Below are 15,634 nucleotides of genomic sequence, written 5' to 3' on the forward strand. Positions count from 1 at the left end.
GTTTGCCACATCAAGCCAGAAAGGACTAAAATCTCGAGCACAAAATGCATCCCACGTGTCTGAAATTTCTCATAGTAAGACAGTTCGCTACACCCAGCAATGCACAGAGAACCCACACACTCCTATCAGCCGATTCAGCGCACGCTGGCCTGCAGACAGGATATCGGAGATGTCCGCTGCCGGGGCGCCTGGGGGGCTCTGCCAATGAAGCGTCTGCCTTCGGCTCAGGCCAGGATCCCAGGGTCCTGGGATCGAGCCTTCCATCAGGCTCCCTGCTCAGTGGGGAGCCTGCCTCTCCCTCTGCCTCTGCTCCCCCACTTGTGCTCTCTCTCTAATAAAATCTTAAAAACAAAAAGTCAGCTGCTAAGTTAGAGCTTGTTGCATAACAGACACTGGAAGGACTGCATGAGGACCATGTCCGATATTCCGTATGTTGACTAATGACATCAAGAAAATCCAGAATTTACCCAGAAGTCTGGCAGGAACGTAATTTCCCAGCTCTCTGCCGGAAGCACCGGAGTCTGTCTGAAAAGTAATCACGTTCCACTGACGTCAAGAGGACCGTGTTCTCGGTCGGCAGACAAGCGGTCACACGCCAAGTCCACGAAGGAGGCAGTCAGAAAGCCTCCCCACTCCACGAGACGGAAGGACGCGATGTGTGCTCACTGACACAACGGGAAGCTCCCTAAAGCAAGGAGCCGAGACAGCCGCCAACAGAGGGGCGCAACCCCTCGCCCATGTGATTAATAAAAAGCAAATTCGTTCACGACTTTATTACATTTTAGTGATTTCTTAAAATAAATAGAATAGAATATCAAACATACAGTGAGAAATAAAGCACACGAGTGAAAAGCACGGGGACAAGAAAGTCCACTCAGCACCCTTTAGCGCTCCGCTTCCAGAATCACGCGGCCCCCACTACTTACAGGACGAACTGCTAGCACAGGACTTACAAACTTGTGTGTCCTCGGGGCACGGAGCGTGGAGACGGGCGAAGCGGGAGGAGGGCCTACAGTCCTTCCCGTGTCTCGTGGCCGGTTCCCTCCGTCCTCAGATACAGACCTCACTTACCTTTATCTACCTGAAGTTAGGGAGCAGTGACGTTTTCCGGCTTTCTCTATGGATCTTTACGTTTCCTGCAGTTCGAGATAGATTCAAAGAATACTCCCAAGAAAACATGTGCAAAACTAACACAAGTGACCCCAGAATCTTCCGGCAGTCGGCTCAAATCAAGGCTCAGAGCAGCTGGTCAGTCACACGGCGTCCGCAGGACCGCAGCCCCATGGAGGCCAGGCGGGGCTGGGCGCACCTGTCTCCCGGGAGCATCTGGTCAGGAGAAGCGTCAACGACCATCTGGACCAACATGGGGAGAATCCAAAGCCGTTTCGCTCACTTGGAGTCCCAAAATAACTGCGGACAACCGCCTCATTGTTTCTACATACGCAACGGAACACAACGATCGATCTGAACAGAGCACCGCACGCTCGTGGGGCCTGCTGCTCTTCAGAGCAAGAATCGGACGGACAAGTCAGGATGTCCTAAAGCCACTAAAAAAACCGTCAGCTTAAGTGCATCACCTCTCCAGAGAAACATGCTCAGAGTGAGAAATATTCTACTTTACCAAAATCTGTCTTTATTAAAGTGAACAAATCATTAGGACTATCCAAAACTTCACGAGCGATGGCTGTGGTTTGCTCAGTTTGCCTATTTCCAGTCAGGCAGACGCCGGCTGACAGTACCGTTCGCCACTCTCATGATCGCGAGCCGGCAAGGAGCATCTCCACGTCTGTAAACGTCATCTTAGCAGAAGACAGACTTTGCAGATTTTCAGTGCTTTTAGTGAACTCGTATTTTCAGTAAACGTTTTCTGAGCAGCAAAGAACAAGAATTTTTTTCAGAAATCTCAGAACTGGATATAAACATTGGCAGTAGACACAATCAATAAATATCATACAATTTCTCAAATGAACAAGATTCCCCCAATTCAAATTCCTTTCCTAAAGACATTCAAACACCCTGACCCGAGACCGAGCCTCAGCCCTATCATCTCACGGGATTACAGCCGGCCAGCACGAGGGGGTGTCAGGTCACGTGCAAGAGGGGGTGGGGTAGGAGGTGAGAAAGCGAAGGAGATCACTTTCCATTCACACTGAAGGAGAACTTCAAGTAAAGGGATCCACGGCCTGGAGACCTCGCAACACGCGTACCCCTCGTCTGACCCTCTGCGGTCAGCAGCGGCCGCGGCATCCATGAGCCACTCAACGTGGGGCCGCCGCCGCCTCCTCGCTCCGCCCGGCCTCCTGTGTGTGCCAGGAGCCCAGGGAGGGTTTTCTGTGGTTCACTGGAAGCCTCTCTGGAAAAGGTCTGTGACTATGCACACTTCGTACCCAAACGGATGAAAATAATAAATATCGATCCCGTCCGCGCACCCTTCAGACTCGCCCGCCGGCGCCGGGGTCATTTACGAGTCTGGGTCTTCTTTGGCACCGCGGGCCGCTTGGGCTGCCACAAGTGGTTGTGAATAGTGAGCGCGTCCACACTGACGGACATGGTTTTGGCTGGGATCAGGTTAAACTGTTTTCGGTCTGAGCTGTATTTATACAGCTTGTCAATCATTTTCTTGGTGATGCTCTTTGGCCCCGTGCCCGTTAGTTTGTAGATCTCCTCCGTGTCGGGATAGTAGCAGTAAAGTGCTCTGAACTGGCAGCCGGCGTCCCGGAACAGTATGATGTAGTGATTGGCGTCACACTTCTCCAGCTCCTGTATCGAGGGAGTAAAGGAAAAAGAGACGAGGCCTTGAGAGTCGCGCCAACAGCCAGAGCCGCCAGCGCTCCACGGGCGCCGCCCGAGGCCGGCGGCCGCCTGGCCACCCGCTCTCAGGAAGGCCTACCCACAGCCCGGGGCTCCAGTCTTCCCACTCGGACAGTCGTGCAGCGGCACCTGCCACTGGGACTTAGGAATCTAGGTGTGTGAGAAAACAGGCTTCTGACATTGAGTGAAAAATCACACAGGACACCATGAGCCACCAGAGAAACGCAAATCAAAACCCACACTGGGACAGCACTCCCGCCCACAAGGAGGGCCACAACCTAGCAGGAAGACGACAGCAAGCGGGGCTGGGGGTGTGCAGAGACCAGAGCCCCCTCACGCGGCCAGAGCGAACGGAAATCAGTCGGGCAGCTGCTCGGGACGTGAAGCAGTCACCCTGTGGCCCAGCGGTTCTTGTCTGAGGCAGGGACACGAGAGGGGCTGAAGCTTCCACACGAAACCTCGGACGTGAATGCTTACAGCAGCATTCTTCATCATCGTCAAAAAAGCAGAAAGCCAGACGTCCTTCAACTGGAAAACGGACCCACAAACTGGGGCACGGCCACACAACGGAGTAGGATGCGGCCATGGAAGGGGGTGAGGCGCTGACACGCGCCACACGGGGACGGGACAAACCCGTGATGCCGTGGGGCAGAAGACGGCCCCCCAAGGCCCCCCCAGCACGGCGTCTTCTTCACGGGACACGTCCAGGAGAAGCCCATCCAGAGACAGACGGCAGGATGGTGGGAGCCGGGGGCCGGAGGGAGGGCGGGGGCGTGGCTCATCGGGACAGTTTCTTTCTATGCTAGATTAGTGCTGACAGCCGTACTACTCTGCAAACAGATGGAAAACCACCGGACCGACCCAGACGGGTTTGTGCGTGGGAACGACACCTGAGGGACGCGGTCACAGGCAGGAGCCCAAAGCAAGCAGCATCGTGGGTAGGCACTACAGTGTCCACTGTGCTGGGCTCTGGACTGCAGAACGTTTTCGTGCTGCAGCTCTAGTTGAACCGCCTGCCCCAGCACCTCTCCCCGCCAGGGGTCTGCGAGCCCAGCGCCCTCCCGCAGCGGCGGCCAGGCTCTGCCTTCACCCTCTTGGCCCAGCGTGCAATGGGCTTTCCCAGAGGCGGGTGACAGGCGTTCCTGTGACAGACTGCCAAGCAGACAGGGACCCAGCCGTCCTCCACAAAGCCAGGGATTTAAAAGATTTGTAAAAAATGTAAAACAAAGCCACTCTTCTAAGTATTTTTGCTTTAGAAAATATACTTATTTTTCATAAAAACATATTAGTTTGGTCAGAATATAATAAGCTTGTTATTAACTCCAATAAATTAACACGTAAATATATATTTTAAAAAGATTAAGTGGGAAAACCAGAATCCAAAAGTGTATATAACACGGACTTCAACTAAATAAAAATTCTATTTAAACACGGAGCAAGACGCAAATAAACAGCACCTCGAGACACGGGCCTTCCTGCCCGCTCCACGCCCACAGCCCGTCCCAGTCACCGCCCTGCTTGCGTACCCCCGCTCCCACCCTCGCTCCCCTCACGTCTGTCCTCCGCCTGCAGTCCACAGGCCACTCGGAAGGCAGCCTGCTTCTGGGCCCCGCTCTGCCCACAGCAGTATCCACCACTTCGCTGAAAGCAAAGCTGGGTCCCTCCGCCGACAGAGGCCCTGCGGGCGCTGCCTCATGCCCTCTGACCTCCCCCGAGCTCCTCCAGCCCAGCGGCTCACCACCACATTGGTGCCCGTGCGTGCCACGCTCCCACCTGCCGGCAGCATCCTTCCCCGGGCCCTCATCCTGCCCTCCTCCAACTCCCCTGGGCTACTCATCACTTCCTCTCACACAGCACAGGCCAAGCGTGGCACCACCAGCTGCTGTGAACAGTTTCATGGGGACAGAGCCACGCCCACTCGTCCATACACAGTCTGTGCCGGTTTTCAGGCCACAGCATTAGAGTGGAGCCCCATGGAGCAGGCACCGTTTCCCGTCTAGCCTCTCCCAGAAGCAGCCTGCAAACTCCTCTACCAGGGGACGCCTCACCCCCCAGAATGTCGGCTTCACAGCCCGGACCTCCAGGTTTGCTCCCTGACTGATCCCCAGCATCTAGACCAGCATGATGACACCGAGGGAGAGGCGTCCCCCGCCCCTGCATGACGCACAGAGCATCACCCACCCCGACACGGAGCGCCAGTCAGACGAAGGGCATGCAAGTCCTAACCTTGACCCTCCACCTCCAACGGCCTCGCAGACTGTCTTCGTGCCGAGACCACCATCGGCTCACCTTAAAGTGACCAAGGCCCAACAGCACTCTCGCAGCACAGCTGACCAGTGCCGCCCGCATGAAGACACCGGTCCGCGCAACAGAACCAAACAGGCGTGTTACCGCCCAACGTCCTTCCCTCCAGTGACCCGAGAGCTGAAACTGGAGCCAGGCCCACCGTCGCGCTCCCCATCATCCCTCAGGACACCCCTGCCGACTCCTTCTTGTCTCCAGTGGACACCACCTCGGCCACGGGCGTCGGAGTGCGGAAGCCCCGGTCCCCCCGCCACCTGCAGTCACCCTGCCCTCGGCTACCCCGCCAAGGCTACCAGTTCTCGCCACTTGCTTAGCACCAGAGGGCCCTGCCCTAGACTCTAGCTCTGTCCCAAGTGCAACAGCCTTGAGTCTGGCTCGTCTGAAGCCTGCTCTTCCTCCCGCCATCCCTCCCCCTGCGCCACAGAGCGCCATACGGACGGCTCCCGTGCGAGTGCGCTCTCCCACACACCAACAACGGGGCCCGGGGCTACAGGGCAGCCAAGCCACACCAGGCGACAACCTGCACCTGTGAAGGATGAAGTGCTGCTTTAGGAAAAGCCCTTATTTCACAAACACTCTCATTCTGCATAAAAACTTAGTGGTTAAAAACACTGTGCACCGACTATATTTCACTTAAAGATAAAAAAATGTAATGCTGACATTTGATACTTGCCTCTAACATTGAACCCTTGTGAGGCTCGTTCACTTTCCCAGCCAGACAGCAGTGGGAGACAGCGTGGTGAACGTTTCATACTTGCCTCTAATATTGAAGTCTTGTGAGGCTCGTTCACTTTCCCAGCCAGACAGCAGTGAGAGACAGCGTTGTGGATGATCGGCTTGTTTGACTTGCTACTGGGCTCCTTAAAGAGCTTGGGACCTGTGAAAGCAGGCGACATTCACAAAATTACACTCGGGGGCACGCACACGCACAGCAAACCCCCGTTTCCCAGAGCCAAGCAGCAGCCAGGCTGGGTCAGCGAGGTCCATGCTTTTGAAAAGGGAAAGTAACAGCCACTTCAAATATGAAAGAACTCATTCCGAGTTATGACCTTTAGATAAACTGAGGAAAAGATCACAGTGGTTATTAGTTTATCCCCTTTCTAGTTTCACGGACTTGGATACATAAAAGACAAAACCAAGAAACAGTTCTAAGGTTCCCCATGCCAAGATGCACCGCTCAGCGTGGGACCACAGGGAAAGAATGGCACGTCGGCGGCCACGCGGGCAGAGACGCGCCTGAGACTTGCGCGGGGCGCGAGGCTGTTACCTGTGTACTCGGCCACGGAGGCGAGCGAGGACGCTGCAGACGCGGTTTCCCAGTCTCTGTCCGTGCTCCTGCTGGGGTTGCGGCTCAGCGTGGGCAAGGCTTCCAGTGACTCAACTCTGCCAATGGAGGGGGGTGACGGGGGCGGGGGTGGGGCTGGTCACGGGCACCCCCTCTCGCCCACGGCCCACGCCAGCTGGCTGAGCCCACCCTGACACCAGCCAGCCCACGCCATCGGGCAGGAAGGACCGTCCGCAGTGGAGGAGACCCGCGGCAACGCAGGGGAGCAACCCCATCTGTTCCACCCTCCACCCTCCAACCTGCAGAGCACAACTATAAACTCTGGGCAAAATACAAAAGTCAGACACCTCGGGTACAACAGAGTGACAAAAGCAGACACCCTGGGGGGACATTGACCTCCATCAGAAGTCTGTTTGAGAGAGCCACCCCGATGGAGCGGGGAAGCAGCACTGGGTCCCTGCTGGCTCAGGAAGCTGCAGGACATAGTCTGGGACATCTGTGCTGCTGACACTCAAGAGACAAGACACACAAGGGAAGGAGGAAGGGAGGGAGGGGCTGAGTCCAAAACCCTGGGTCTCGACGACTCTCCAACCCCGGGGGGGCCTGAGGGCACCCCTCGGGGCAGTCTCCACGGAGCCCAGCAGAAGCCTGTGGTGGCAAAACGGCACGTGGCTGCTCCCAAGGGGGCCGACCAGCCCAGGTGACCGAGCGGTAGAACAAAACCCCAGCCGGGATCCAGAGCCCCTGACGTGGACCCTGCGCAAGGCCCCGGAGACAGGAAGCCACCAGCCACGTGAAGAGGGAGGACCATGTGGCCACGGCCACAGGATGCCACACACAGTAAAGGACAAAGGACACACAGGGGCCAACAACATATGACGAAGGGACAAGGCCATCGGTGGTGGTACCAACGAGGTTCCCAGCGCATCCTCCCAAATTACTGTCGAGTCACAAGGGAAGTTTTCCCGTGCCACAGAAAACACCATCTCACACAGGCCGAGGAAGCACCACACACCTGCTGGCTGCAGCGCCAAACACCAGCACCAGAGACGTGCGGGCTGACCCGCACCCGGGCCAAGACCCAGCAAGGGGCGGTCACCACAGGAACCACAGCCAGGTGACGGAAGACACAGGGCAGAGGACCGGTCTCGACTAAGCAGGCCCACAATTCAGTGCCATGCACGGTCCTGAGCGGGGTCCTAGACCCTCAAGGACACTATAGGACAGCTGACGACAAGAGTGTAGACTAGAGGCCCCACCGAGGCGCCGTCTGGGAACTGTGGGTATTTAAGGACGCGTCCTCGCTCACAGGAAAGACAAAGCCCCGCACCGGAGGCTCCGGAGCCAGAGGGCTCCACGGCTCCGATGCAGCCTGGGGGACACAGGACGGGGCAGACACGAGTCCCCGGGAAATCACCCCAGAATCACAGCACACAACCTGCCCCCCGCGTTCGCCCCCCACGCCCCCCGCGCCCCCCTTACCGCTGGGAAGGCGTGCCCCCTGAGTGCACACTCTCGGGCTCGGTGGTCGCCGCAGAGGCCAGGGACAGGCTGGAGCCCGACTGGGCCCGGCTCAGGTGGTCCGCTGCTGAGAGAAGAGAGCTGCCGCGAGGCCCGCCTCGGCCACCCCACCGCAGCATGCGGCCGCCCCGCACGCCCCGCCTGCTTACGGGTCGAGGAGCACTTGGTCCCTGAATCGCTGCAGGACTCTTCGCGATGGACGGACTTGGGCCGCGGCTTCTTCGGCTTGGCTTTCGGCTTCCCCAGCCCCTGCTCCTCTAGAATCTGCTGCTGCTTCCTGCGCAGGTACTCCTGCTTGATGAGCTCCCGCCGCGCCTTCTCCTCCTCCTTCCGGATCCGCTCCTCCTCGGCTTTCCGCCTGCGGGACACGCGCGCCACTCAGACGCACTCGGCGGGGCTCCGAGGGCCGGCGGCCACCGCGCCCCGCTCCCCGCACGGCGGTGCGGCCCCAGGACCGTCGCGAGAACGGAAGGGGATGAGCCCAGAAGTGCGTAAACCAGAGCCCGGCGCAGCCCAGCCCAGCAGGGCGGGGGGATGGGGCCGGGGGACGCCAAGGGGGACCTGACCGTGGGAGCGGGAGGGCCGGGCGGGGGCAGAAGCCAGGTTACCGGGCCTCGTCTCTCTTGAGCTCCACCTCCGCCTCCAGCTGCTGCTTCCGCACACGCGCCTCCTCGGCCTTGCGCTGCTGCTTCAGGAGGAAGGCCGCCCGCTTCTTGGCGAGCTCGTCCTCCGCCTTCTGCTCATCCTGCAAGCAGGCGGCGCGCGTCACCCCGCAGGCCGCCACCCCGACGCCCCGCAGTCCCCGGGAGCAGACCTGCACGCGCCGACGCCGGGCTCCTGCACAGTCCACACGTGTTTTCACCTTTTTCGTGGAGGATGAGGCCGTCCTCACAGATACTAGAATTCTGGGGAACACAACCAGGCCACCCAGAAACCAGCCCCACCCGTCACCTTCCTTTCTGCAGGTCTCCCACCGCGTCCCGTTTACCTCAGTGTCCACACGGGAGCGGACCCCTGGACTGATACTCACTCGCTTACGTTTTTAGAGCGTTAAGCACCAAATAAAGCGTGCTTGCTTATCGGAGGAGACAGGCCCTACGCTCTACACCCTGACGGAGGAAAGCTCCCACAACCTGTCTCCCCCTCCTACCTAAGAAAACACTACAAGAAAGGCACAGAGACCAACAGGAAGCTTCCTCAGAGACGCCCTCCCGCCCAGCCGCTCTCGCTCTCACAGGCTCGGCAAACCTTGCCCTGGAGGCCGGATCCAGCCCCCTCCCACCCCCCAGCCGGCCGCTTCTGTGGAGCCCGCGAGCGAAGAACATTTATGTTTACTGAACGGTCAGAAAACCATCAAAAAGAAATACCACACTTCTGACCTGTGACAATTACATGGAATTCCCATTTCGGGCCCAGCACTGAAGCTTCACGGGCACACGGCCACGCTCGCTCCAACAGGCAGTGCCCGTGGGTACTTCCGGCGGGGTTGGGTCCCGAGTGCAAGCTTCTAACACACCTGCACAAGCAAGGGCAAGAGACGACCCCTGACACCCACCCGACACGGCCGCCAGCGGCAATTTACCTTGAAGAAGAAGCCGACCCCCGGCTTCTGATCGCCTTCGCTGGTGAGATCCACCGAGCTCTGGGGGCCCTCCGTCTCTCCGTCCTCGTCAGGGGCCTTCAGGTCCGAGAGGTCCACCTCGATGAGACTGGCCTTGCTCCTTGGGGGCTCATCCGCAGGGACGTTCTCCTTCCCCGAGATCGCCGGGGAGCCGAGCCCCGCCTCCTTCACACTGCTCTCCAGAACTTCTTTGAGGCTCATCTGTTCTGACAGGATGTTTGCATCTTTGGAAGAGGATAAGACAAATGTCCGCTGGTTGCTTTCATCGTGGAGCCTGTAGCTGTCGAACAAGCACTTGTCATGAGGGTCGTTTCCAGGCTCTGCAACACCGTCCCAGCCCGGGTCGGAGGGGGTCCGAGGGGGGAAGGCCCGTAAGTGAGGGAGGGTCTCCACACTGGGCGTCGGGGTCTTGCTTCGGGAGGAAGCCTGCTGTCTGTCTTTGGGCACCTTCAGCTCAGCTGGTCTCCCTGAGCGGGAATTCCGACCCTGCCCAAGACGCGCAGGTCTGCGGTGCCCCGTCGTCCCGGGGGGAGAGAGCGGCTCCACAAAGTGGATGGCCGCCCTGACCTTCTGGTCCGGGGCGTTCTGCTTCGTGCCCGGGGCCGGGGCCGCGGGGGGCTTCATGAGCAGCTGCTCCTGCTGCTGCGAGATCCTCAGGATGGCCTGCTGCAGCGTGCTGATGGTCTCGTTCAGCTTCTCGATGGACAGGTCACACTCGCTCACGTCCACCGCCTCGCCCGCGTCCTCCAGCAGGGCGGCGGAAAGCGCTCTGCTCTTCTCCAGCTCGTGCAGGGCGGGGGCTTTCGCTCTGTGCTGCTGCAGGAGCACCAGGCCCTCCGCGTCCGCGTCTGGAGACGGCAGGACGCCTTCCCGCCCCTCCTCCTTCAGGAGAAGCTCCTCCGCTCTGCAACCCCCACCCTCCAAGTCCTCCCCGTTGTGCTGAGTGTAGTCTCCCGCCGAGTGGTCCGCCTTCCGCGGCTGGGGGGTGCCGTCAGCCTTCCCCTTCTTGACCACGTGCAGGAAGGCGGCCTTGCCCAGCTTCAGTCGCTGCCGGGCCGACAGAGCCTCCATCTTCTTCTTCTGCGCCTCGATGGCCCTGCGCTTCTCCTCCAGCTGCATGTGCAGCTGCACGAGCTCGGAGGCCAGCAGGCTGGCGTGCTCCCTGCTCTGCCGGCTCGGGCTCTGCTCCCGCCTCTGCTTCCAGGTTGTCAGCGGGGCTGGGCAGCTCTCCGAGGCGTCGGGCGTGGTCTTCTGCGAGCTGCTGGTGCTGGACTTGGTCTCGCAGCTGCTGAGCCTCTGCAGCTTCCGCTCGGCGAAGCTGGTCATCTTCACGCTGCCGCTGGCCATGGACACGCTGCTGACCTGAGACACCGTGCTCAAACACGGGCTCGAGCGGCCGCTGGCGTCGTCCTTGTCCTCGTGCTCCTTCACCTTCATGTCCTCCTGCAGCTTGGCCGACTCTTCCTCGCCAACATACCTGGCCATCACCGCGGGGTGGTCCTCGCCCACGAAATCCTGCTCGGCTTCCTCCAGGTCTGCGACATCCGAGTCCGAGTCCTGCCTCAGGACAGCCCACGGCTCTGCGTCACGGGCACCGGGGCTCCTGGCACAGCTGACGCAGAGCCTGCCCTCAGTGTCCTCATCAGCTCTGGCTGTGTGAAGGAAGAAGCCATCGGCAGACTGTCCCTGAGGTAACAGATCTAAACCGCTGCTGGCTGGAAGCCCACCGCGGGCGTCCCCTGCCACCTGCGGCCCCGGCTCCGTGGGCCCGGGATCCACGCCCACGGGAAGTTCTGGACAGGAGATCGGGGTGAAAGTCCTGCTCAAGTCACGACCACTGTGACTGCTGGGCGCCCTCTTGCGCACCAGGGGCTGGTGACCCTCACTGGGCCTCTTGGACGTGAAGCTCCGTGGCCGCCCCTCTCCGCACTCTTCCTCCTTGGCAATCACCTGCTTCTCCTTGGCTGGCCTAAGCACAGCCGGCATCAATGGCTCCAAGAAGAAACTGTCAGGCTTACTTTCCAGGGTGTCTGCCAGTCTCTGGGGAGATCTGGCATTTGTCGGCAGGCCCCGGTCACCACTATGGGGAGCCACATCCGTCCTAATGATGGCCACAAGCTCTTCATCCTCGTCCTCGATATCAACATTGTTCAGAAGGCTTTTCCCATCGGTCTTTAGCGCTGTGGGCTGTGGCTGGTTCTGCGGAGTCAGGTTAATGATATTGGAGGCCAAACTATCCTTGCTGATGGAGCGAGCCAGGCTGACGCTGTCACCAGAGCCGGGGTCCATGTCACAGCTGGATGCATGATGGAGAGCGAAGGGTGCCGGCTGAGATACAGGCCTGCAACGTAGGGAAAGAAGCCGCTGGACATGCCACCGTCTACAAGCGGTGATTCAAACACACTGAGTGACAAGACACTAGTGACGGAAAAAGAGTACAAATCTGAAGTCTAGGGGATTTAAGCAAACTCTCTCCCACAGCAGGGGACAACCAGAGACCAGTTTAAGTTCAGCAATTCTCAAATGTTTCAGTCCTGGGACCACTTTACACCCTTGAAAATCACTGAGGACCTCAATGGGTTTTTATTTATTATATATTTATCAATATGAAAATTTATCATAGCACTAGAAATTAAAACTGAGACATTTTGGGGCGCCTGGGTGGCTCAGCCGTTAAACGTCTGCGTTCGGCTCAGGTCATGATCCCAGGGTTCTGGATCGAGCCCTGCATCGGGCTCCCTGCCTGGCGGGAGGCCTGCTTCTCCCTCTCACACTCCCCTTGCTTGTGTTCCCTCTCTTGCTCTGTCAAATAAATAAAATCTTAAAAAAAAAAAAAACAAAACCCGAGACATTTTAAAAACGATTAAAAATTACAATAAGAAACCACGTTCTGTGAAAAATGACCATATTTTCTAAAATAAAGAAGTTTATAATATGAAACACTTTTGTACTTGTCCCTGCTGTCCGCCCGGACTCCCACGTCTGACTCCGATTCAATGTGTCACCAAAGCGAGAAAAGCAGACAAGAGCCCGGCACGGTCAGGACGTGGCTCTGACTGCGGCGCCCGGGGACGGACCCCGGCGGGACAACCGCTAGGTCAGCCTGATGAGCGCTTCACACAGAAACGTCTCTGAGACACAGGCCTCACCTGTTCTTCTTCTCCGGCCACGCGACTGCTGCACCTCGTGGCCGCGCATCAACCCGGGTGAGAGAGCTGGACCGGTGTCTCTGATCTGCGTGAGGAAGCAGGATGCTCGGTGTTAAGCAACTCATTCCATAGCATCTGAAGTTCTTTCAACAGAATAACCATTTCTTAAGGAAATGCATCACAAGGCAGGACACCGGAACTGCCTGAGAAAAGCACATCCTCACAACAGTGCCGATTTCGATGCTCTCAGTAAGCAACACCTGACTCGGTCATTAGTCCAAACCAGGATATGAAACAATCAGACTCCCAAGTAAACAGCAACACAGACGTTCTCGCTTAGGTACGACACAGCAATTTTCTGTACACTGCATATAGTTGATTACCTTTCAAAGATATTTTCGCTACAGAGACTGAAATTCTGAAGAACATCAATACAAATTAAAATTTACTCTACCACATTCTTCCTCACTAAAACAACTACATCACAGTAGGACATTCGACTTGAGAACGATCATTTTCATAAGCTGCAGGACGAAGACCAGAAGACGAAGGAGGACGAAGGGGAAACGGCGCTCTTACCGGGAGGGCCCTCCCCCTGCACGGCCTTCTGCTGTCTCTGTCTCAGAGGCAGTAAGGGATGTGACGGGCTAAAGGCAGAGGCCCCTTTCCCCCTAAATGGGAAAGAACGGGAGAGAGAATCACTGGCTTAGTCTGCAAGGTCAGGGGCAAATGCGCAATACGCAGAGCGTCCTGAATTCACAACTATCAAGGACAGAAGATTCACAGGGAAAAATTAAGTACAGAAACAAGCCAAGAGAGTGCCAAGAACTTCAAACCTGGGATCAATATCCCAAAACTGCAACTTGGGGATCAGTGACCTGTGGTTACCCTCTGCCTGCCTGGGGGGTCCTGGGGGCAGAGGGCAAGGCGGAGGGAGGCCCTCCCGCTGCCAACCCCCAGCACCTTCTCCCTCACCCCTTCAGAAAGACACCGCAACTCAAACTGCGAAGCAACTGGAAAAGGGAGGCGGGACGGGGACTCACAGATGCTCGGGCTCATCGTGCACACGGTGCCTATGGCCGCCCTCGGCCGGCGGCTGCGCGGGGGACTGCGCGTCGGCTGGGCTTGCCGCTGCGGGGCTGCCCAGGAAGCTGCGCTTGGTGGCGTTGGAGATAGGAACGGGAGGCCGACTGCTCTTGTGGTGAGACACTGTTTTAGCTGCAGAAATGGCAATTTATAGAACTGTTCACATTACGTACAGGTACTTAAAACATCAGCAAGAAGCGCCTTAAAAAAAAAAAACCTGCAGCTTTTATAAGAACTAAAATACAATGCAACTTTTACTTGAACTTCACACGGGCTCGCGTGTGAAGGAGGCAGAGGCAGGCATACGCCTGGCAGGAGAGAGGCAGCACACAGCCCCGCAGAGGGTGCCGGTCCTCGAGGAGGCCAAGTGACCGCTTGGTGCCATGTCCATTCTAGCAGGCCCACGGTGGCAGGACCAGCGAGTCCTGTAAGCAGACACACGTATCCTGCCGGGAGGCTCAGCCACACCAGTAGCCAGAAGTTCGCAGCACGCCCGGGCTGCGCAGCACCCACACCGCGAGCATCGGACCAGGGGCACACCCTACAGAAGAGAGGGGCCCGGGGGGGCCCCACTAGCCAGGCCACTTCCTACAGTGAGCTCACACGGACTCCCTTTCCCTGCACTGCTGCCTCCAAGCCTCCCTCCCGCTTTGTCTGAAAAACCACCCCCCATCCTTCGGAAGCCAGCTCTTCCAGGTCCGAGCACACGTCCCAACACCGAACGGTCACCCACGACACATCTTCCCATCAGCACCTCTAGCGCCAGCCCTGCTCCAGAGCTGATGCCCCACGCACGCTGCTGGGGGGGGAGGCTGAGACTCCTGCGGGAGCACAGCAAGGTCCGAGACACAGAGAAGGGTCACGTGCAGTGTGCAACCTCACAGGTCACGGTGGGAAGGAGAGCAAGTGAGGCAGGAACTAGGACGGGGCCCGGCGGGCAGAGGCAGAACAGGCTACGGGCCTCTCAGGCCAGAGGGGTCGCTACGGTTCTTGAGCTGGGGCAGCAGTGGGGAGGGGAGGGAACCGAACCCGCTTTCTTGCCCCAGCCCCGGCATTGCTCGACTGTCTTACGGTCAATCTGCTGGGGGTGTCTGTCAGCACTGTTGTCTTCAGTGTAAGTAGGCTACGCACCTCTCCACCTGTATTGAGCGTCTGCAGTACTACTTTCTTGAACCATGTATTCAATTCTTTTGCTCATTTTTCTATTCTTTTTTCTTACTGAAATGCATGAGCTTTTTATATATTCCGGGTACCCACCGGGCACCAGGGACACGCTCCGGGTACCGGCTACACACCGGGCACCAGGGACACGCTCCGGGTACCGGCTACACACCGGGCACCAGGGACACGCTCCGGGTACCAGGTATCTTTTGTACATGTTATAAGTATCTCCCCGCCTTGTGCCTAGTTTTCTTTTTTTTTAACTCTTTATCTTCTTTCAATGAAAAAAAATCTTAATTTTAATATGGCTAAGTTTCTAATTGTTTCCTTTCTGGCTTTTTAGATTCTTTACAAGGAATCACATAGACACGAAGATATCCTCTCATACTACCTTCTTACATCTTTGTGGATTCTCAAAGGCCAGCAGATTTATCCTACCCCGTGGTAAACAGATTTTTGCTTCCTCATGGACAAGAGTGGAGTTTATACTTCCCAACCAAGGAGGCTAAGCAGAACCCTCCAGAAGCTCTTCTCCAAATAAGCTAGGATTCTGATTGTGCAGGACAAGCACAGGCTCAGAGCGGAGAAGCTCTTCGAGTAACTGCTGTGGGCCACGAGGCAAAAGCAGCAGACAGGCAGCGAAGACAGCCACACAGGTGTCCGTGTTCCCAGAAGCAAGCACTTCCACACCGCCTT

The 15,634-nt window shown here is 57.6% G+C and overlaps 1 protein-coding gene across 2 annotated transcripts in view; it reads right to left on the minus strand.

The window, feature by feature from the left end:
* Positions 1 to 758: 758 nt before the first annotated feature.
* Positions 759 to 15,634, minus strand: part of CAMSAP1 (calmodulin regulated spectrin associated protein 1) — a 60,136-nt gene continuing 45,260 nt past the window's right edge. Inside the window, exons 8-17 of one of the 2 annotated variants that reach the window (XM_040632180.1) lie at positions 13,735 to 13,909; positions 13,271 to 13,362; positions 12,692 to 12,776; positions 9,504 to 11,883; positions 8,530 to 8,666; positions 8,071 to 8,279; positions 7,883 to 7,985; positions 6,383 to 6,498; positions 5,874 to 5,992; positions 759 to 2,760 (exon numbers count right to left, since the gene is read on the minus strand). In XM_040632180.1, the coding sequence (XP_040488114.1) occupies positions 2,458 to 2,760; positions 5,874 to 5,992; positions 6,383 to 6,498; positions 7,883 to 7,985; positions 8,071 to 8,279; positions 8,530 to 8,666; positions 9,504 to 11,883; positions 12,692 to 12,776; positions 13,271 to 13,362; positions 13,735 to 13,909 (3,719 nt within the window). In that variant the 3' untranslated portion in view covers positions 759 to 2,457. Of the gene's footprint in view, positions 2,761 to 5,873; positions 5,993 to 6,382; positions 6,499 to 7,882; positions 7,989 to 8,070; positions 8,280 to 8,529; positions 8,667 to 9,503; positions 11,884 to 12,691; positions 12,777 to 13,270; positions 13,363 to 13,734; positions 13,910 to 15,634 lie in introns of both variants that reach the window. The other variant, XM_040632179.1, reaches the window with a different exon arrangement.

This window comes from Ursus maritimus, unplaced genomic scaffold (genome assembly GCF_017311325.1).
Source record: "Ursus maritimus isolate PB19 unplaced genomic scaffold, ASM1731132v1 scaffold_17, whole genome shotgun sequence".
Classification (NCBI taxonomy): domain Eukaryota; kingdom Metazoa; phylum Chordata; class Mammalia; order Carnivora; family Ursidae; genus Ursus; species Ursus maritimus.